The sequence below is a fragment of the Schistocerca gregaria genome, chromosome 5, assembly GCF_023897955.1.
Source record: "Schistocerca gregaria isolate iqSchGreg1 chromosome 5, iqSchGreg1.2, whole genome shotgun sequence".
Lineage (NCBI taxonomy): Eukaryota > Metazoa > Arthropoda > Insecta > Orthoptera > Acrididae > Schistocerca > Schistocerca gregaria.
In genome coordinates this window covers 186,401,247-186,423,287 of record NC_064924.1, presented here as the reverse complement: position 1 = coordinate 186,423,287, position 22,041 = coordinate 186,401,247, and the positions used below count along the sequence as shown (strand labels likewise).

The 22,041-nt window shown below is 39.9% G+C and overlaps 1 protein-coding gene across 1 annotated transcript; it reads right to left on the bottom strand.

The window, feature by feature from the left end:
• Positions 1 to 12,653: 12,653 nt before the first annotated feature.
• Positions 12,654 to 20,870, bottom strand: LOC126273280 (trypsin alpha-3-like). The gene is made up of 2 exons (XM_049976824.1): positions 20,502 to 20,870; positions 12,654 to 13,189 (listed from the first exon to the last, which is right to left on the bottom strand). Exons 1-2 carry the CDS (start codon positions 20,868 to 20,870, stop codon positions 12,767 to 12,769), a joined length of 792 nt encoding a protein of 263 aa, XP_049832781.1. The 3' UTR covers positions 12,654 to 12,766.
• Between the last annotated feature and the right edge of the window lie 1,171 nt (positions 20,871 to 22,041).

The window sequence follows — 22,041 nt, the reverse complement described above, 5'->3', positions numbered from 1 at the left end:
TTGGAATTTCGGAGGGGTGAAAGTGTAGGTTTGTGGCTTATTCTTTCTTTGTTGTGGACTTAGGGGAAGGAGATAATCATTAGGAAAATTGTTCAGGTGAAGAGGCAAGTGCGCGTTGAATTTCTGTGTCAAGGTACGAGATTTTCAGCCAATTTTACACTCAGTCTTGCAGTTATGGAGTTTCGTCTGTGACAAGACTGGTGATTGATGCTGTATCAGTTCACTTTTCGTCTGGTTAATCAGCAGTGATATGTTTCAGAGAGGTGATGTCGGACTGTAATGGGTCTACATCGAAGTTATGGTTTGATGAATGAATGATTAGAGAAAAGGGTAGTAACCATTGTCTTAAATTCCTCACAAGACCTGTGTTGTATTATTGTGTAAAAGTCTGATGAGAGAAAATATGGCTAAAGCATTTCTATCACTATACTGCGAACGAATTGTTTATATGTAAAAGAGATAATATATCGGGTTTACTATGAGGAGGAGGCAGATAAAGTAGTGAAAGGAAACTTTTATGGGACGTTACCTCATCAATTTTCAGTCTTATCTGAAAACAATGGTAATGTTAAAACACTTTTACACTCCTTTTATAGTTGAGGAACATAAAAGATTCCTTTTCAGGCCTAGTTCTATTTCAGTGATTTACAAACAGATGTTTGAAGCAGAAACTGAGAAGATGTTGCAGTAAGGGGCCATGGATTCCACTATCATTTTTTGCAATAATGCCGGCCGCGGTGGTCTAGCGGTTCAGGCTCTCTGTCCGGAACCGCGGGACTGCTACGGTCGCAGGTTCGAATCCTGCCTCGGGCATGGATGTGTGTGATGTCCTTAGGTTAGTTAGGTTTAAGTAGTTCTAAGTTCTAGGGGACTGATGACCACAGATGTTAAGTCCCATAGTGCTCAGAGCCATTTTTTTTGCAATAATCCGGTGTTAGTGGTGCCAAAATAGGGCAAAGATGTGAGACTGATGAAGTTGCCAGGCAGAATAATACAATTATTGTACGAAAAGATTGTTGACGTTAGAAGAGTTCTTACAAACATTTCATTGTATTAACCTCCTGTATTGCATTGACTGAAGAGGAAGTTATCGCAGATTGAGCTTCTTCCTTTGTGTTGAAAATTCACAACAGTCTTCTTTTATGGTTCTTGCTATCAATTTTGCAAGTTACCCTCCATGCTGAAATTCACTTTGGCGGAATTTGTCGTATTTGCAATAACATTAGCCCAAACATTTAGGAAAGAGGCTGACCACTTATAATCATTTTGTATTAACAGCAGACGAGTTGATGCTTTTATAGGTTGTTAAGAATGGTGTCATGTTACTCTTAATTTGAAAAAGAGATCACTTGGAGATTTCAATAAGGATTCTTTTTCTGAGCTCCAAAAGTGATAAGAGAGTTCTAGGTTTTGAGCTATTAATGGAATTTAAAATAGCAGGAGTAGTGAAGAATCATACTATTGATTTCATGAGATGGGTGCTCATGATCTATGAATACAACTATTCTCTCAGTTTGCAGCTCTACCCATCATACGGGAAACTGTGAAGTTCAGGTGATAATTCTTTCGTCAAACCGCCATTGTTTAGTCTGGCCATAGACCATTAGACTTTTTGATGAGTGCGAAGTTGATTCATGGTTGCTGAGCCATGTGGACCCTCAAACTATGGGGGTTCAACTTGAAGCTTGTGAATTTTCCTGGCAAAGATAACATCGTTGCTGATGCTCTTTCTAGATCATGTCTACTGCTGAATCATAGGACAAACAGTGTTTTCTTTGAGATTACTGCCTGTTCCATGAACAAAATAAGTAAGTCTTATTTGACCATGATAGAACAAAAATTTACAATGACGCTGCTCTTTGTTCTGTACATGAAGAAGCACTTTGTGCTAAATTTACGGTTATGGGGCATCTGAAGAAACTGAATTAAATTTCTGAAGTCACGTGTGTTTTCCCAATGACAGTGGCAACGTATTTCGATGGAACTGAACGAAGAGCTTTGAGACTTCATACATTACTTCAAAGTACGTTGGTGAAGACAAGGGGCACGCCTGGTACGGATTTTTGTTTTATACTCCCCATGTTGAATATGCGAAGAAAAAACCAGTGCAGAGAGGAAAAGTAGAACTTGTGGAATGAAATGCACACCTCGCATTTTTAGTGAACGTGATTGCACATTGTCCATAGTAAGACACTTCAATCTGAGAATCATCTTATTTCTGATTTGTTGCGTATGAATTTAAAAGGAAAATCACAACGTAGAAAGGACAAATTCTGACAAAAAGTACAGCCCAGTTACATAAATTCAAAGGTGTTAAATAAATTTCTAGGTGTGAAGAATTCAGTGTGAGCTTGATAGAACTAGCCTACAAGGAACATTTTCTTAACGTTTTTAAGGACACCGCCGACCTGTTTCCGGTTTTCCAGGCCAGTTGATGTTTCATTCGAAAGTGCCTCTCTGCTTGTGCAGATACAGCAGATTGATCAGCAATGTAATTCCCATTTTAAAGGCAATTTCCAGGACGTCTGTATTGATGACCTCAGAAACAGTCTCCATGTCTCCATAATGACAGGATAAAATATCTCGACCACCATATGAACACAAAAGGCCTTTTTTCGATTATAAGACTAAGTAAGTCACAGTTACAAGCAGCGAAATTGCCTCCATATGCGAACAGTTTGTACGAGAAGAAAATTATATTTAGTCTTCAGTGTGCCAAAAATAATTAAGTAATACTGAAACGCTGCTTCTCTTGTGATCCATGCTGTTAAGAAACATGAAACATGAAATAACACTGAAACGTTGTTTCGTGTGCGATCCACAATGTTAAGAAACATGAAATATGTAACCAAGTCATATGCACTGCAATTAAAGACGGCCCATTCGCCGTTTACCCTTCTTCCTCGTTTACCAGTCAGAGAGCCTCATCTGAACTCTTCTGTAGGGAGGGTGAACTTGGAGTTGGAGTGGCTGCTTAGGACTGATATAGGGTCCCATATTGGTTTGACTCCTGTGGATGCTATTGATAGGAGGGACTACACTAGGCGTGACTTCACCTCAATAGGAAAGGGAAGGGAAAACTGTCTGGCTTGATAGCTGAAAACTTAAGGGGGGACACTGTCACAAGTGGTAAAGTACCAGTGGTCACAGGTGTCAGAGGGTTGCCTTTTTTAGGATAGGGAAGGGGGATAGAAAACGAGTTTTAATAGAGATTGGCAGACAGACTCAGTTTGAGAAAATAAATGAACAGGAGTCAGATTTTAGCATACAGCCTCCATTTAAACAATGTTTAACAGAAAGTTAAGCATGCAGCTTTACTGTAGGATTAAATGATGATGGCGTCCTCTTGGGTAAAATATTCTGCAAGTAAAATAGTCCCCCATTCGGATCTCCGGGTGGGGACTACTCAGGAGGATGTCGTTATCAGGAGAAAGAAAACTGGCGTTCTACAGATCGGAGCGTGGAATGTCAGATCCCTTAATCGAGCAGGAAGGTTAGAAAATTTAAAAACGGAAATGGATAGGTTTAAGTTAGATATAGTGGGAATTAGTGAAGTTCGGTGGCAGGAGGAACAAGACTTCTGGTCAGGTGACTACAGGGTTATAAACACAAAATCAAATAGGGGTAATGCAGGAGTAGGTTTAATAATGAATAGGAAAATAGCAATGCGTGTAAGCTACTACATACAGCATAGTGAACGCATTATTGTGGCCAAGATAGATACGAAGCCCACAGCTACTACAGTAGTACAAGTTTATATGCCAACTAGCTCTGCAGATGACGAAGAAATTGAAGAAATGTATGAGGAAATAAAAGAAATTATTCAGATAGTGAAGGGTGACGAAAATTTAATAGTCATGGGTGGCTGGAATTCGAGTGTAGGAAACAGGAGACAAGTAAACGTAGTAGGTGAATATGGATTGGGGATAAGAAATGGAAGAAGAAGCCGCCTGGTAGAATTTTGCACAGAGCACAACTTAATCATAGCTAACTAAGGAGATGTGACCTGGATAAGTTGAAAGAACCAGAGATTGTTCAGAGTTTCAGGGAGAGCATAAGATAACAATTGACAGGAATGGGGAAGAGAAATACAGTAGAAGAAGAATGGGTAGCTTTGAGAGATGAAGTAGTGAAGGCAGCATAGGATCAAGTTGGTAAAAAGACGAGGGCTAGTAGAAATCCTTTGGTAACAGAAGAAATACTGAACTTAATTGATGAAAGGAGAAAATATAAAAATGCAATAAATGAAGCAGGCAAAAAGGAATACAAACGTCTCAAAACTGAGATCGACAGGAAGTGCAAAATGGCTAAGCAGGGATGGCTAGAGGACAAATGTAAGGATGTAGACGCTTATCTCACTAGGGGTGAGATAGATATTGCCTACAGGAAAATTAAAGAGACCTTTGGAGATAAGAGAATCACTTGTATCAACATCAAGAGCTCAGTAGAAACCCAGTTCTAAGCAAATAAGGGAAAGCAGTAAGGTGGAAGGAGTATATAGAGGGCCTATACAAGGGCGATGTACTTGAGGATAATATTATGGAAATGGAAGAGGATGTAGATGAAGATGAAATGGGAGATACGATACTGCGTGAAGAGTTTGACAGAGTACTGGAAGACCTGAGTCGAAACAAGGCCCCAGGAGTAGACAACATTCCATTGGAACTACTGACGGCCTTGGGAGAGCCAGTCCTGACAAAACTCTACCATCTGGCGAGCAAGATGTATGAAACAGGCGAAATACCCACAGACTTCAATAAGAATATAATAATTCCAATCCCAAAGAAAGCAGGTTTTGACAGATGTGAATTACCGAACAAGCAGTTTAATAAGCCATAGCTGCAAAATACTAACACGAATTCCTTACAGACGAATGGAAAAAGTAGTAGAAGCCGACCTTGGGGAAGATCAGTTTGGATTCCGTAGAAATACTGGAACACGTGAGGCAATACTGACCTTACGACTTATCCTAGAAGAAAGATTAAGACCTACGTTTCTACCATTTGTAGACTTCAAGAAAGCTTCAGACAATGTTGACTGGAATACTCTCTTTCAAATTCTGAAGGTGGCAGGGGTAAAATACAGGGAGCGAAAGGCTATTTACAATTTGTACAGAAACGAGATGGCAGTCATAAGAGTCGAGGGACATGAAAGGGAAGCAGTGTTTCGGAAGACAGTGAGACAGGGTTGTAGCCTTTCCCTGATGTTATTGAATCTGAATATTGAGCAAGTTGTAAAGGAAACAAAATTCGGGGTAGGTATTAAAATACATGGAGAAGAAATAAAAACTTTGAGGTTCGCCGATGATATTGTAATTCTGTCAGAGACAGCAAAGGACTTGGAAGAGCAGTTGAATGGAATGGACAGTGTCTTGAGAGGAGTATATAAGATGAACCATCAACAAAAGCAAAACGAGGATAAGGGAATGTAGTCGAATTAAGTCGGGTGATGCTGAGGGAATTAGATTAGGAAAGGAGACACTTAAAGTAGGAAAGAAGTTTTGCTATTTGGGGAGCAAAATAACTGACGATGGTCGAAGTAGGGAGGATATAAAATGTAAACTGGCAATGGCGAGGAAAGCGTTTCTGAAGAAGAGAAATTTGTTAACATCGAGTATAGATTTAAGCGTCAGGAAGTCTTTTCTGAAAGTATTTGTATGGAGTGTAGCCATGTATGGAAGTGAAACATGGACGATAAATAGTTTGGACAAGAAGAGAATAGAAGCTTTCGAAATGTGGTGCTGCAGAAGAATGCTGAAGACTAGATCGGTAGATAACATAACTAATGAGGAAGTATTGAACAGGATTGGGTAGAAGAGAAGTTTGTGGGACAACTTGACCAGAAGAAGGGATCGGTTGGTAGGACATGTTCTGAGGCATCAAGGGATCACCAATTTAGTATTGGTGGGCAGCGTGGAGGGTAAAAATCGTAGAGGGAGTCCAAGAGATGAATACACTAAGCAGATTCAGAAGTATGTGGGTTCAGTAGGTACTGGGAGATGAAGAAGCTTGCACAGGATGGAGTAGCATGGAGAGCTGCATCAAACCAGTCTCAGGACTGAAGATAACAACAACAGCAGAAAGTAATCAGAAACTGCCAGTTCATTTTCACCAAAGTAGTTATAATCCCATTAGTATGCAGTATCGGTTATCTATACTACACCAGAACATTCCGGGACTTAGAAATAAAGTTGATGAACTACTCATTTGTATCAATGAAATGAATTCATCTAACGAAATTGACATAAACTGCCTCTCTGAACATCAAGTGACCACTGGTATAGATATGTTACACATTTCAGGATTTAAGCTAGCTTCCTACCTCTGCAGAGTAGATATGGAGGGAGGAGGAGGGGCCACATTTATTAAAAACTGCCATAAATTCAAGAACATTGACATTAATAAATTCTGTTTAGAGCATCATCTAGAAGCATGTGCAATAGAAGTAGAGTTCCATAACAGATCCTATATAATAGTAACTATTTACCGAGCGTCTGCAGGAAATTATAATCTATTCATAAATCATCTAGAAGCGACCGCTACGGTCGCAGGTTCGAATCTTGCCTCGGGCATGGATGTGTGTGATGTCCTTAGGTTAGTTAGGTTTAAGTAGTTTTACGTTCTAGGGGTCTGATGCCCTCAGAAGTTACGTCCCATTGTGCACAGAGCCATTTGAACCATTTTTGTTGGACTACCAACCAACCGGGACGTCAGTCCTCCCACGTAGTGTGTGTGTATGTGTGTGCAGGGTGTAACGTCGACTTGCAACAGCGATGTGTAAGGTATAATGACAGTAAATGAATGTCGTGTGACTAGGGCCGACCGTTCGTCAGGTGCAAGTCTTTCTATTTGACGCCACTTCGACGACTTGAGAGGCGTTGGGGATGAAATGAAGATGATTAGGGCAACACAACACCCAGTCCCTGAGTGGTGAAAATTTCCGACCCAGCCAGGAATCGAACGCGGGCTCTTAGGATTGATATGCTGTGGCGCTGATCATTCAGCTACCGGGGGCGGACATAATGACAATTGAGTCTGTGCAACTACTCTATTAGCAGCTGAAAGAAGTGCCTTTTGAGTGAAAACTGCAAATCTTTGATGACAAGGTGATAAGTCAAACTAATCCTCCACCGGAAAACACATCTGGTCTGTCACACACGGCCTGAGTGACAGTACGTGTGTCACATGATAGGAGTCTCTTATCTACGCACCTGATTTGTACGACTGCTAAGAGAGTGAGATATGCCTCTTTGCTCAATACAGGTATTCGTTTGAATCTGAATGTGATCACTCCCAAGGAAATGATGAAAACATTATTGTTCGAAATGAACGCAACAGTTCAACGATCACGCAGTTTGTCTGTGCTCTGTCAAAACGTATTTTTAATATTTATGAAGTTGGGTTCCGTATTGGAAGTTTTGACTCATGAATTTCTCTTTTGTAGCATAGTTCACACCCGTCTATTTGTTGTTCTCATTTCTGTGAGACCTCTATGTGGTATCTCGCCAAGTCTCACTATTCATCGTCTTCATTTTCGACGGTAACGGTTTCTTACCACATGAGTAATATTCTGTAACAATTGTATATTATGACAACAGCCAAGGCCGTGTAAAGAGAACAAACATTTCAATTACAGGGCGGACAGAACATAATGTTGTGAAAAAATAGGTAAATAAATGGCAGGGGGAATTTTTGAACACACCTCGCCCACTCCACGGCCCAACACCATAACCACTTGCCCACTACACCGTTGCTTGTACTAACTGCTCCTTATTGCAGTTCTTTTTCTTGGACCGTTCACTGTCTCTATTTTGGTTTTTATTCATAGTTACTCCTGTTTTCGTATTTGATGTGTTCAGTTTTAGACGCGCTATCCACTGGGCCACCTTACCACTAAATCTTGGGGGGAGGGGGGGGATGGGGTATTCCCTTGTGAGATAAGTAAGGCGAATCTAATATGGAATGAGACAACTAATACCACTACCATAAAAGGGTAACCATAATTCCTGTATACAACAGAAAATACTGCTAGAAGAGCTCCACTTACGAATGAAATATGACTCCTTTTAACTTTAGACCACGATCAGATTGGTTACTACAGCCGTAAACAATACAAGCTGTCGTTTTCGATGAAACAACTGTCTCCACACAATCAAAGCACCCAAGACGGCCCAAACTGGGCACAGGCACATCGGAGTGACGTCACGGGGAAGTATGACAGCGGTGAATCACACACGTTGGGATACTTAAGATGTCGGACATCTGCTTGAAGTTTGTGACGTAGTGACATCTCCTTTCTTTTTCTAACTCCATGGCGCTGGCACAGGTTAGAAAAGCGGATCTGTGACTTCAAATATGACTGTCATCCACTGACGTACATTACTAGACTGAGAAAGGCGCATCTTTTTCTGAAGCCTGACGTTTGGTGAGGCAATATATCGGTGTCAGGAGGTTTCTGTATGGTACTACCACGATTTTCTGAAACGAAGTGACGTAGGTTTGCGAGGTGGTCTGAACAAGTTCTGAGGTTGCGTAAATGTTTGCGTACTACTTGAGTTTAATACATATATTGTACCACTGCATTATGAGAAGAATATTAAGTTACATTTACCTCCGTTTCAAGCAGATTATAGTTTTCGTGAGAACACCTGTGTGAGTAAAGACAATTCTTATCAACAGTTCGTGGTACTTACAGGAGTATTTTCATACAGGGCATACTATTCAAAGAAAAGGTGAATTTTATGAAAAAATGTCAAAACATATCATTAAGGTACATCGGTTAATATTAGGTCCATTACAACCCTATAAATATGTGAACATAATTTAAACACTGTCGTTATTTCAGATAAGACAAACTATTATGCAATTATTTAGGCCTACACACAGCACTACAGTAAAAGTATGTAAGTTGTTTCTAGCTATGCTTGCACTGAGACACGTTTCTTTCCTTGCACCTTCCGTTTGCCATACGAAACATTGCAGCCAATCACGAGTCATGTTGCACTTCCCGACCACTTGACTACCACTAATTTTATCTTGTGGAAACACTTAAAATTTTTTGTCTTGAGCGTTATGCCAAAACTCAAAAGGTAACATAGTTACATTGGTTTGTCTCCATTTCTTACGATTCTTTTATCAGAAAATACACTGCTATTTACCCGTCCTTTGTGCTCATCACCATATTCCCATTTTTACCAAATATACTGTACACGGTATTGCTAGTGTACATATGAATGTCTGTGCTCCCATCACTGTATGCAACCCGTACCAAATAAATCATTATCCTACATTACGAGTAATGTTCGTGACCATAAACAAAGTGCGAAAGTTTTGTTTTTCTGTGTACAGAATTAGCTAAATACCCTCCAACGAACTAGCAGATGACATGATGCACGCTGAGAAAAAACAGTAACAGAAGATAGCACAGATAATTTGAAGCAAATAGCCACAGTAATTCTTAAAAAACTCTAGTAACATATAATAAATAAGAATTAAAGAACCAACTGATGATGTCATGTTGGTCGCTGAAACTAGTTTGTGTAATAAAGAAGTCAACAAATTATAAGGTGCTCTACATCAAAGCGGACTCGCAGTTCAGATGTTTTTATGTTTCACTTAATGAGTTTTGGTTAGGATTTCCTTGTACCCGAATTCTTTTCCGTTGAGCGAACGATACACAGGATGAACACTTGCGCCTCTAGTTTAAAGTACTTTGACTATAAGTTTTGCTGTTGCCAAATTATGTAGTCGTATTTTTCTACCCTTGTAAGTTATTACACAGCAACATTTGTTGCGAACTTGTTAATCGCGTGCCACCTATTTCCAAGGCTTCGAATCATTTTTTTTTTTCTGAAGACGCCCTTCTGTCTTAATAGCAGCATATGATACTAGGGTATGACATCCAGAAAGTTGATAGAAGATGATTTGTATTTGAAGATGTGAAAGTTCTGGTAGACCGATGACCAGGATCAAGTTAGTTCACTGCACGATTAATAATTACAAGTCTTAGTATGGAATTGCACTCTTTCAGCTTTATGTTCTTGTAAAAAGCGCACTGCGATCGAAATCCCAGGTAGGTGGTAACTTATGCAATAACTGTAAAGGCCTACTGCAGTGTTTTAAAAAAAATGGTTCAAATGGCTCTGAGCACTATGGGACTTAACAGCTGTGGTCATCAGTCCCCTAGAACTTAGAACTACTTAAACCTAACTAACCTAAGGACATCACACACATCCATGCCCGAGGCAGGATTCGAACCTGGAACCGTAGCAGTCGCGCGGTTCCGGACTGAGCGCCTAGAACCGCGAGACCACCGCGGCCGGCTTCAGTGTTTTTTTAATCATTATATTTACGATAGAACAGATAGTGGACAATTATCTATGTCGCCAGAGACGTTATCTGTGGGTGAGCTCTTGAGTAAATAACAGTAATATCAGTCAGATGTAAACCCATTATTAATACGCTGACTTCGTATATTCACTATCGGTCCGTTGCGTTTTTACAGTCAGTATCAGTCACATGTCCTTACATAATTAATTTCAGATGTGCTTTTGCAGTCAGAGTCTCATTCAACATTAACCAGATGTGTTTAAATATCAACGTTAATCAGATGTGCTTCAGTATGTTAACTAATCAAAATGAATTCAATGCGTGCCATCTGTGAGGTACATATTGTCGATAAAAAAAATTGTTGCATATTAAAGTCTTTGAGAATATTTTTGTTATACGCTGGGGCAACTGTTTTCTTTTACAGCCTGCATATGGGCGTACCACGAAAATAAATTTGATGTTGGTGTATGATAGATTGTTGATTTTCAGTGGTCTGTTGTTCAATACGTACGTAAGTTACAATAAAATTGTCGCTATTTTGTTTCTACCATTGTAGTGTTGAATGGCTTTGCATATGGATTCCTTGGCAAGCTACATGTATTGCAATATCTTAGGTGGAAGGTAGATGAATCCTGGTACTTACTCATACGTATCATCTATACATATTATAGAAAAGGATGAGTCTCTCTCTCTCTCTCTCTCTGTGTGTGTGTGTGTTCCACGTCTCCTCCTGAACCACTGAACTGCTTACATACACACTTGGTACACATATACCTTACTGCCAGGTGACAATCACTCCTGGGGTAAGAATCATAAAAGGAACTGGGTTAGGATAAAACAGGAGGGTAGCCTGCGACGCGTTAATTTCCAGATTTTTACCATCCACTATTTGTGAACTACAGCACTTAGCGACTTGCAAGAAACGTTACAGATTATTTACAACTTTTACGAAACTTTTCCTCGCTGGGAACATTTACAAAATGAGCAAATGATAAACGATTGTCGCTTTCTACTTTTCCGGTGTTCGTGCAGTAGAAGAACCGCATAAGACAAGGCATTATAATTAAAAACGTTTTTCTACTAATTATATTTGCAACATATTTTACGAAGAGTATGTACTTATACCACTGGATGTAAGTGCAAAATTCAGAATTCAGGTGTGATTTATAAACTATGAGATGATGAAAACCTTCCACATCATGTATGACATTTAAATTTATTACTTGTTTTCTACCAACTGTATTCGCAAAAAAATTATCAGTCAGTATCCCCATACAGTGCTGATTCTAGCTACAAATTAGAGATATGACGTCATAAACGTAAATTAGTAATCCAGACGCTGCGTGGTACGGCCATGGACATTCAGCTATACACAACGCCAAACTTCTCCATTAGTGCATTAAACTGTCAACATGGCATTCTGTTGTTTTTGTGTGTGTTGCTTTTTTACTCTATGTATGTATTTTGATAGAGTTTTACTGATGACTATAAAGCTGAAATTGGCCCACTGCAAATCAAAATGGAAACTGTATAGACCATAACGGGCAATGTTCACATCTCTATCGAGTTAGTGGGTACATGTGAAAACAAAATTACATACTACGATACCAGTTGAGGAAAATGAAATCCACATTCATAGCACTTGCATGAAGTGACACTACAATTTGTGCCTACAAGTTTGTCTTGTTTTTCAGTTGTTCTTAATTCAAATGAACAATGTATCCTGTCATTTTAATCAATATCACAGATATGGTCTGTATTATAAACATTAAATAGCTTTATCATGAGTCTACATACAAATCGTGGGCAGATAAAAGCGAATAAGAAGTCCCATGTATTAGTACCTAATTCGGTACATGCTTTAAAATTATTGAAGTGCATCTTTTACTTTACCGCTATGAAAATCGTAACACCTCCATTTAATGAAGTAGCAAACTAACCACATTTTTCTAATTTCGTAGTTGCACATTTTGACGGCAAATTATAAAATGTCACAGTAGACTATTTTTAAAATGTACTTTCTGTCTATATTGCAAAATACATTTATTTCGGTTCATTCATAATATCTTCACTCTCTCCTCATTAAACATTTGAACTAATAAATATAGAGCTACGAGTAAAATTTGGGATAGTGGACTTCAACGATAAACTCAACATTTTAAAATTGATGATGATTATCTATTTGTAATAGTGTCTACCCATCGATATTAAAAAGAGCTACGTGTGATATTTACTAATCCATTTAATAATGGAATTATACAGAGAGTTTGAGTGAGGATGATGATTTCCATCGAAGGACTCAGTCTTTCTCTTGTATCACTGCGGATTACCTGGCGCCTGGATAAGAATTTCGTGAACTGTTTAGTTAAAGTTCTTGATGTTCAGGTTACGTATTTACAACAGACAATTTGTGCTCATAAGTGAAACGTAACGAACCATTAGATATTGGTCTTGCTTGTAATCCAGGAGCGCAGACTGCCCACGCTGGCGTAGACGGAACCCGCTTTCTCGCAGTAGCCGCTCATCTTCCAGGAGACGATGCCGATCTGCGTACCTCCGCTGACCAGGGGGCCGCCGGAGTCTCCACCGCAGGCAGCCTTGCCCGCCTCGCCGGCACAGATCATGCGCTCAGACACGTGGGACAGGTCTCTCAGCCTGCTTATCGAGTTGATGATGCTCTGGCACGTCTCCCTGTCGATGACGCTGACGTCGACTTTCTGCAGCACGTCTGGTAGAGGACCGTTGGTTGTAATCACGCCCCAGCCGGTCAGTGTGGCAGCAAGACCCCCAGGTGGGTCGTAGTCTGCAGCAGGCAGGCCGATTGTCTGGACGTTGTCTCCCAACGGAAATGATCCAGAGATCTTATAAATGAGAGCAAAATGAGAAGGTCAGTAGCGGTCACGTTAACCATTAGAATATACTAAGTATAAAAAGTGTACTTTGGAAGCAGCTAACTACAGAAGTTCAACAAAATGATAATAACTTCTTTAGCAAACATGTTACTTCTGTAGCTCTTTCCTCAACTGTCTATTAATGGAACAGTGCTCTCTTATATTTCCGCAACTGCAGAACTAGACATTGCTACATAATTGTGTTAAGTGATGAGAGTCAGATTTTGCCTTCCCATGAGTGGTGGTCCTCTGCATGAGTCGTGTCGATAATGAGAATTACAGCTACCTGTTTATGTTACGCCGTGAATGCATGAAAAAATTTGAGAATGTCGCTTGGGACATAGTTCCAGTTCTCTACTGACATTTATGCACAAAACATCGTTTGCATGTACCAGGTCGATTCGATAATGGATTACTCCTGTGCACTCTCATCTATATGACTTGCAACACAAATTTAAGTTTCATTTTTGTGGGGATCGACAGCGTCAACGAGTGTTGTGTATCAAGATATGGTCCAAGTAGACTGTATAAATTTTTGTTATATATGTGATTGGTGAAATTCGATCTTTACTCAGTTTTAAGGACATATTAAGTTTTAGGCTTCTGTTTACTTTATATCGATGGAACATGTATGCAGGAATACATCTTACTGCTGTATGTGGCACAAAAGCTGTATACTACTGTATATGGTTACGTCTGTTAGAAGACAAACTGACTGATGTCTTTCTGTTTGTGACAGCTAAGGGAGGTAACGACGTTCAATAGTTTATTGTTTCTGTGCCACATAGGCACAGAAGTAAGATGTAATCCTGTCGACATATCCCAGAAATATATTACAACGTAAAATGATATTGAAAGCTTCATATACTTGCGTGAAGATGAGCAAAGTTCGAAAATGGCCTATCACACAGATAATAAAAAAATTATACAGCTCATGTGGACCATGCATTCAGTCACAAAATAAAGTTAAGTGACATTTCATGTCTGTCTCAACTGCCTGCCACACGAACCAAAGGCATTGCCGGCGTAGAAGTGCCTCGACCATACAGCCATATCGTAAGTGCAACCACAGCAGAGGGGTATCTGTTGAGAGGCCAGAAAAAAACATGTAGTTCCTGAAGAAGGGAGAAGACTTTTCAGTATCTGCAGGACTGATGGTCTGGACGATAGACTTGTCTGGTTTTCTAAAGTCTTGGTAGCCTTGGTTGGGTTGAGGCTTGATTTGGGGGAGGAGACCAAACAGAGAGGTCATCGGTCTCACTGGATTAGGGAACGATGGTGAAGGAAATCGCCCTTGCCCTTTCAACGGAATCATCCTGGAATTTGCCTGAAGCTGTTTAGGAAAATCACGGAAAACCTAAATCAGGATGGCCGGACGCGGGACTGAACCGTCGTCCTCCCAAGTGCGAGTCCAGTTTGCTAACCACTGCGCAACCTCGCACAGTAAATGGAAATGAGTCTTTGGCGTCATTGGCCGGGAGGCCCTTTGCGGGGCAGTTCCGGCCGCCTTGGTGCAGGTCTCATTACATTCGACGCCACATTGGGCGACCTGCCAGCCGGATAGGGATAAAATGATTATGAAGACAGCACAACACCCAGTCCCTGAGCTCCGTAACATGGCCTTACTGTGCTGGACCTGCGAACAGTTAAAGGCATGAGGAAACTACAGCCATTACTTTCCACGATGACTTGCAACTTTGCGGGATAGCATTCTTAGTGTTAAATTATTTTGGAAGTGAAATACTCTGACATTTGGATCTCCACACAGGGACTACTCAGGAAGACGTCCTAATTAAGCAAAGCAAAACTGGTATTCTGCAGATAGGGTGTAGAATGTTAGATCCGTTAATTGGGTAGGCTACTATGGGCAGCATACTGAACGCATTATCGTAGCCAAGTCCAACTCAATGCCAACACCCATCGCAGTAGTAGATGTTTTTATGCAATTGGCTGCGCAGATGACAATGGGATTTAACGAACGTATGAAGAAATAATGGAAATTATTCAGACAGGAAGTAAAGCACATTGTGATGTATAGCTGCAAGTCGGTAGTTGGAACAATAAAATTAGTCCAAGAGTATGTATTGGGGAATCGTATCAAAGAGAAAAGAAGAAAATAGCCTCAGTCTTCAAGAAGAATGTAATAATTTCATTCCGAAATAATACAGAAGCTGACAAATGTAAATGTTATATAACTATCAATTTAATAAGTCATGCTTGCAAAATACTAACACGAAGTATTTACCGACGAATGAAAGAACTGGTAGAATCCGACCGCTGGAAAGATCGATTTAGGTTCTGAAGAATTTTGTGACCCGAGGCACGATAACGTACCTTAGAAAGCAGATTCGGTAAGGCAAACCTATGTTATAAGCGTTTGTAGACTGGGAGAAAGCTTTTAACAATGTTAACTGCAATATACTCCTTGAAACTCGTAAGGCACCAGAAGATCGAGAGGGTATTTCTACAATGACCACAGAACATTTAAAAGAATTTAGGTGTTGGAAACAGAAGTAGTGATTGAGAAGCTGGTGAGACACAGCTGCAGCATTTCCAGATTTTATTCAATCTGCACATTGACCAACCAGAAAAGTTTGGTGAAAGAATTCTGTTTCACTGAGAAGAAATAAGAACTTTAAGGTTTGCCGATGACATTGTAATTCCGTCAGAGATAGTAAAGGACTTGGAAGATTAATTGTACGGAATGGATAGTGTCTTGAAAGCAGGGCATAAGATTAACTCCATCAAAAGCAAAACAGTGGTAATGGAATGTACAATGAAATCAAGCGATTCTGAGAGAAACAAATATGGTAATGTGACAGTACTTGTAGAGAATATATTTTGCTGTTGGGGCAGTAAAATAATTTGATATGGATGAAATAGAGAGGATATAAATTGCAGAATGGCAGTGGCAAGGAAAGTGTTTCACAAGAAGAAAAATTTGTTATCGTTGAGTATAAATTTAAATGTTAGGTGTTCTTTGCTGAAAGCATTTGCGTGGAGTATAGCCTTACACGAGAGTGAAACGGTGACGATAAGCATTTAAGACAAGGAGAGTATAGAAGATTTTGAAATGTGATGCTGCAAAAGACCGCTGAAGATCATATCGATATATCGCATAATTAATGAGGAGGCACTGAATGTAATTGCAATGAAACGATATTTGTGGCACAGCTTGTTAAAAAGAGGGATTGGTTGATAGACACGTGCTAAGACATCAACGAATCGTCAGTTAATATTAGAGGCAAGTGTGGGTTTAAACATTACAGAGGGCGAGCAAGAGACGAATATTGTAAGTAAGTTGGAATGGATATGTGTGCAATAGTTATTCGGAGATTTAGAGGATTCACGGTATAGAGTAGCATGAAGTGCTGCAGCAAACCTTCCTTTGGACGGAAGACCATTGCCGACAACAACAATATTTCAGCTGTTTGCAACATATCAGTCGAGCACAATATTATTGCACCTGTTAGTTAGGGCACTTCTGCCGGCTTATGGTGAGTTTTTGCCGTGGTGTTTTACGAGGACACGCTGAAACACTTGATATGTTATGTACAACTGTCGTAAAATCATCCAAAGTCCGATGCGCTTTTCTTAGTCTACACTATTTGTGTACTGTAGAGTCACTGCCTGTTTCCGATAACAGCCACGGAAGGCCAAGTGCAACAATACTGTGGTCGAGTAGTGTAATTCTGATGACAACTGTACTTTCCTTGATTTTCTATAGATGTTAAGTGTATGAGATCAAATTCTCCTTACGAGTCAATAACGCTCCTTTACGACAAGAAACTCAACCAGGAGAATCAAAAGTACTTAAACGTCTTAGAAGTGAGATTCGTAACACAATATAATATAGTTCCAAAATTACATTGACACACGTAGCTCAAAGAAAGGTTGCGTATATCTAGTCGAACACTTACTGAAATGGGCAGATTGGAACATTGCACGTCATTAAAATAACGAATATCCGCCAATTACACTTATAACCGCGTTATAAAATTAATAACTTCACCAGTTTCCAACATTAGGACTTTTCCATGCCAGAAACTAACTTCCACAGAAACTGTATGAATTAGTTTACAAGAAAGTCTTAGCAGATATACCTGTATTTTGCTTTTAGTCGCCTGCCACTTAATCTTTTTCGAGGAACAGAATTCAGTCATTTGTTTCTAAGGAATTCCTTCTATATGTTATGGCTGTCATTTTGTGAGGTACATCAATTAACACAGCAATCTACTAATCTACGTTTGAATCTGGGCTTCAGCAAACAATACTGTTATTTGATTAGTCAGTGCTATTTTTCAGCGGAGCCTCTGCAGACAGAAAGGCAGTTAGTTGTGTTTTCTGTGTGCAAGAAATTCAAGAACTATAGAATGGGAACTTATGAAGAAAATCCAATGTTCTCATGAGACCTAAATATAACAAGTTAAGTTGTTTGGTGTTTACTAAGCTGTATTGTAACAACTTAATTTGTTGCTTTTAGTGCTCTTAAAATGGAGCAGTACTTTCTGACAATGAATCAGGATCGAGGATCGACTACGCTGTAGAGTGCCAAAGCAACTGCGTATAGTAAATGCGGAGTAGGAAAACGTTGCACTAGAATACTTTACCATTAAATATCAACTTGTTCCATGTTCGTAACATTAACGATCATGAAAGTCACATCGAGCTACCAGTCATAGTGTAAAGCAACAGTATACATTCTCCTGTTTGTTGAGCGAATACAAAAAAGTACAGAAGTATCCAAAGTAGCATCCTGCCTGTTCAGTTACCCCACTTAAAACGCGATGATGTAAGCTCATACAGTAGCACAGTGCCTGTGCACACTTCAAAATGTTCGTCAATTTCCTAATGCCAAATAACTAAGTGTGTCTCAGTGTGAACTTGTGTGGAGCTTCCGAAAATGTTTTCGTGTCTGGTCAGCCTTACTTGCCATATCCTTTGGCCACTTACGGATAAATATATCAATAGCAGGTGGAAAGCGATCGTTGTGTTGTATCACGTCTGCCATTGTCCCGAGCCTAATAGGCTCCACACACTGTGAGCTTTAGTTCCATTTTAGTTGGTGCACGGATGGAGCAAATAGTCAGTAATATGTCTATTAGGTTATTACAAAAGGGATGCGGTCACATTAAGATTTTATCACGTGAAACCATTACAATCAGTGCCAAACAGTATCAGATAAATTTAACTTTATGTAAAGAACCCATGAGGTAATAATGATTGAAAAAATATTCATACACTGCATAGTTTTTGAATAGCAAGGCAATTTATTCTGAGGGAGGGCAGAGGTGTTTCAACGTCCGTGTACCATACAGAAAGATTCCTGACGCATGTCTGTTAATGGGAAGAGTATTTTCAAACAACATTTTCGATAACAGTTTATTAGTTTTCCAGGCATTAATACATTACATACAAGAAGTGCGGTACAGGTGATAACAAGATCAGTAGCGCTGTTGATCCTACAGGGATATTGCTGAATGAATATTTTTGGCAGATATCAGATAACGGGGAGCAAGGTCCTATAGAGAGAGCAGGTGGTACATACTTGCTTGTTAATGCTCCAAATAATAACGAAGAATGGTTAAAGGTAAAGCTGAAATATCGGACCGTGAAAGCCTTCACTGTTTGGTTAGATGTAAACATCTAGTGTATGGCAGAACATTAAACACGGATAGCTAGCTCGGTTGGGGGAAGCAAGGGTAAGGAGCGTAAGGAAGTGAAACTATGTGGACTCGGATTGGTGAGAGAACTCTTCCTAGCTTCCAGTTTACAGTTAATGGTACCATCCTTTCAGGAGATACATATATATTCCAAATAAACGTCTGCTGCGTTGTCTATAACGTTATGATCCTTGGATACATTTCAAGAAGTCTGAAACGGGCCTCTGTGTATCTGCGACCACTATTGTCTGAAGATGGACACTATACCTACAACACTACTTAAATAATGCATAAACAGAAAAAACTAATATTCATAATGAAATAGTGATTATTTGTAGTTTTTTTGTTTGTGCCATTTAGATCATCTTTATCAAATGATTATAGGTTTTTGAGTAGATAGTTACTGACCTATATTCCATATCTCGTGAAACATCTTATGTAGTTACAAGGACAATCACTGTGCTGTCGAACGACTCCACGGGTTATCGTATTTCTCATTTGTTGTTTATAGACAAGGGATATATCGAGAAGTTCGTATCAGACCCTAGAGCATCTTATCAATCTCTACACTTCCCCACTGGGAAACTAATAATGGTACAGGGCTAGGAGGAAACTTTAGGACAGTGAACAGACATTGTCCCACGGATGAAATCATAGTTCTGTTGGACAATCTGCAAGGGGTGATCTGGACTATATTTTCCAACTCTTCGTTCTGGATTCCACCAGCAGACAGCAGATGTGTACTGTAACGTTAGGCTGTTGACCCCTACGTGAAGATGCCTACGAGTGTGTCATCTCCTCTAAGGCGTAACTAGAGTAACCGAGGTACATAGCAGATTTTGACTTTTAGCCCTCTGCCCCCCCTTTCCCTACCTCGACAGCAGGCATCACTCCACTTTTTTTGAACTCTGCTGCTTACTTTCATCATTTGTTTTGTATGATACAATGCCAAACAGTCCAAACATACAGTCCAAAATCACACTTCTTCCTTTTTAATTTTTTCGTTGGAGATTGTAGCAAAGCCAAATCAGACAAACCAAAGGACGCAAAATCACATCCTTACTGTACGCATTGGCTTATTTGGCATTAGCAGAGTGACGTGAACTGTACGACGAAGGTAAGACTCAAGTGTGATTGTAAAAGGGTGAGATCAGTGTTACGGAAAGTCTCCTCACATTATCCTTTCAAATATTTCCACTCCACCCCACTTTAGTGTCCTGCTTTCCTTCCATTCTCCTTCTTCTTTCCCTTCCTGCTTCGCCTCTCCGTTACCCTTTTCGTTGCCCTCTTCATGATTTCGCCCACCCACAATAATGTATTACTATGGCTACAGTAGCGAAGCTGCATGAACTATACACATTTGTAGTTGTGGCTGTCCGAGTTGGTATCACACTCATAGTGGACCATTAGTGACTAAGGCAGCATGGGATATCACGAAACAGAATCAAATAAAAGTGGGTTTCATGAGCGTCCTTACCTTCCGCCTCCAACATTACCTAAACAATTTTTATTTCAATAAAGTTAAGTGTTGCCTACTTCATTAATTCATTGTGGCGTAGTGTAAATGGACCAATATCAGTGCTGTCTAATAATGATGTCAGGAACTACGAGCGACTCACCTGCACAACTCCGATGTCGTACTCGAGAGTGTAGGTATTGTACTGCTCATGTGAAATAGCAGTGAGCGCGTCATGGACTGTACCGCCGGTGTCTCGCATGGAAGTACCAGCCCGGAAGCTCAGTATGTCGGTTGTGACGCCTTCGAGACAATGTCCAGCCGTCAGCACCCAGTTTGCGCAGATGACTGACGCACAGCAGTAAAATTCACCGCTTACCATCAGCTGCAGCGAGTAGGGGTAGTCTGAAATGTTGGCATCACTGCCACCGACTACTCGGTCATAAGCGATGCGCCAGTGCCTGCTTTGGCTGGGTAACGCCAGACACTCCGCCACGACGCACAAGACAAGAGCAGAGGCTGCGCGAAGCATGGCGGGTGGCAAGTACAGCATACCCTTCCCTTTAGCCGACATATATAGTACCAGTCTGAATGATTTATTATCAGTTCTATCGAAATGTAATTTCCCGAAGACCAAGAAGATGAACAAAGTTCTCTTACTCAACTGATCACATTCTGTCGAGTGAAAATATATCAAGATCTTATCTAATTGCAACTTTAGATGTAAGTAGTTTCACATCCCACACTCGGTTCTAAATTGGGTTCATTCTTTTCCGAGAAAGTAAATGAAGACTTACGCGATTTACATCAGCAGAGAAGGTCGATTACAGATAAGATACAGGTGACAGCGCCTTCTGATAGTTCACTCCAAGGTTAAAAAGGTTTATAGTGCCGAAGGATCTCTAACGGGCATTCGAACTACTCCACTGGCAGAGAAGTGTTATTAATATCAACTGCTATCTTGCCTGTGAATCCGCTGGAAAAATTGATTTCTGCTTTTCATCTTACATCGATCATTGGAGTTTTTGAACATAATGGTGGTGAAAAGAAATTGACTGGACAACAGAAAGTTGCTTAAAAATCAACTTAAATATCTCTGATATGTCCACCCACACTCATGTTTCCGTTGTTTTCACGTCCATGTTGTCAAAACTCCTATAAGCATACATTACATAAGTACTTTTCAAGCTGACAGCCCTATTAGAAAATACGCTTTTCGATGCTGTTATGTTTCCCTTGCATACCTTTTGTTTGTGAACGCTATTTTGTTTATAAATATTTCTCTACTTTGAGTTGGTGCTGTTTTGTCATTCTCGAGACTTATTATATCTATAATTTGTTTTAACATGGGGGAGTCAGCTATTGTGATGTTCTAGAGTTGCTATGAATATATTCTGACTTTACTATGAGACTATCACTGTTAGCAGTTAATTCAATGAGAGTAGCCAAAGCTGGAGTATGAGTCCTTGAGGCAATTATGACGCCGGAATAGGAGGGAGAAACCAGAGAAAGAAGAGAGAAGATGAGGAACGTCTAAACCAAGAATATTATGAATATTACACAAATGGAAAGTATTACAAAAACCAAAGGCGAGTCATAGACCAAATGTATCTTTCCAGAGAATTTCCCAATCCAAGAATTAAATTTTCTAAATGTTTATTTTATAAACAAAAAATCTATTTAGATAGTAGACTGAATTTTTT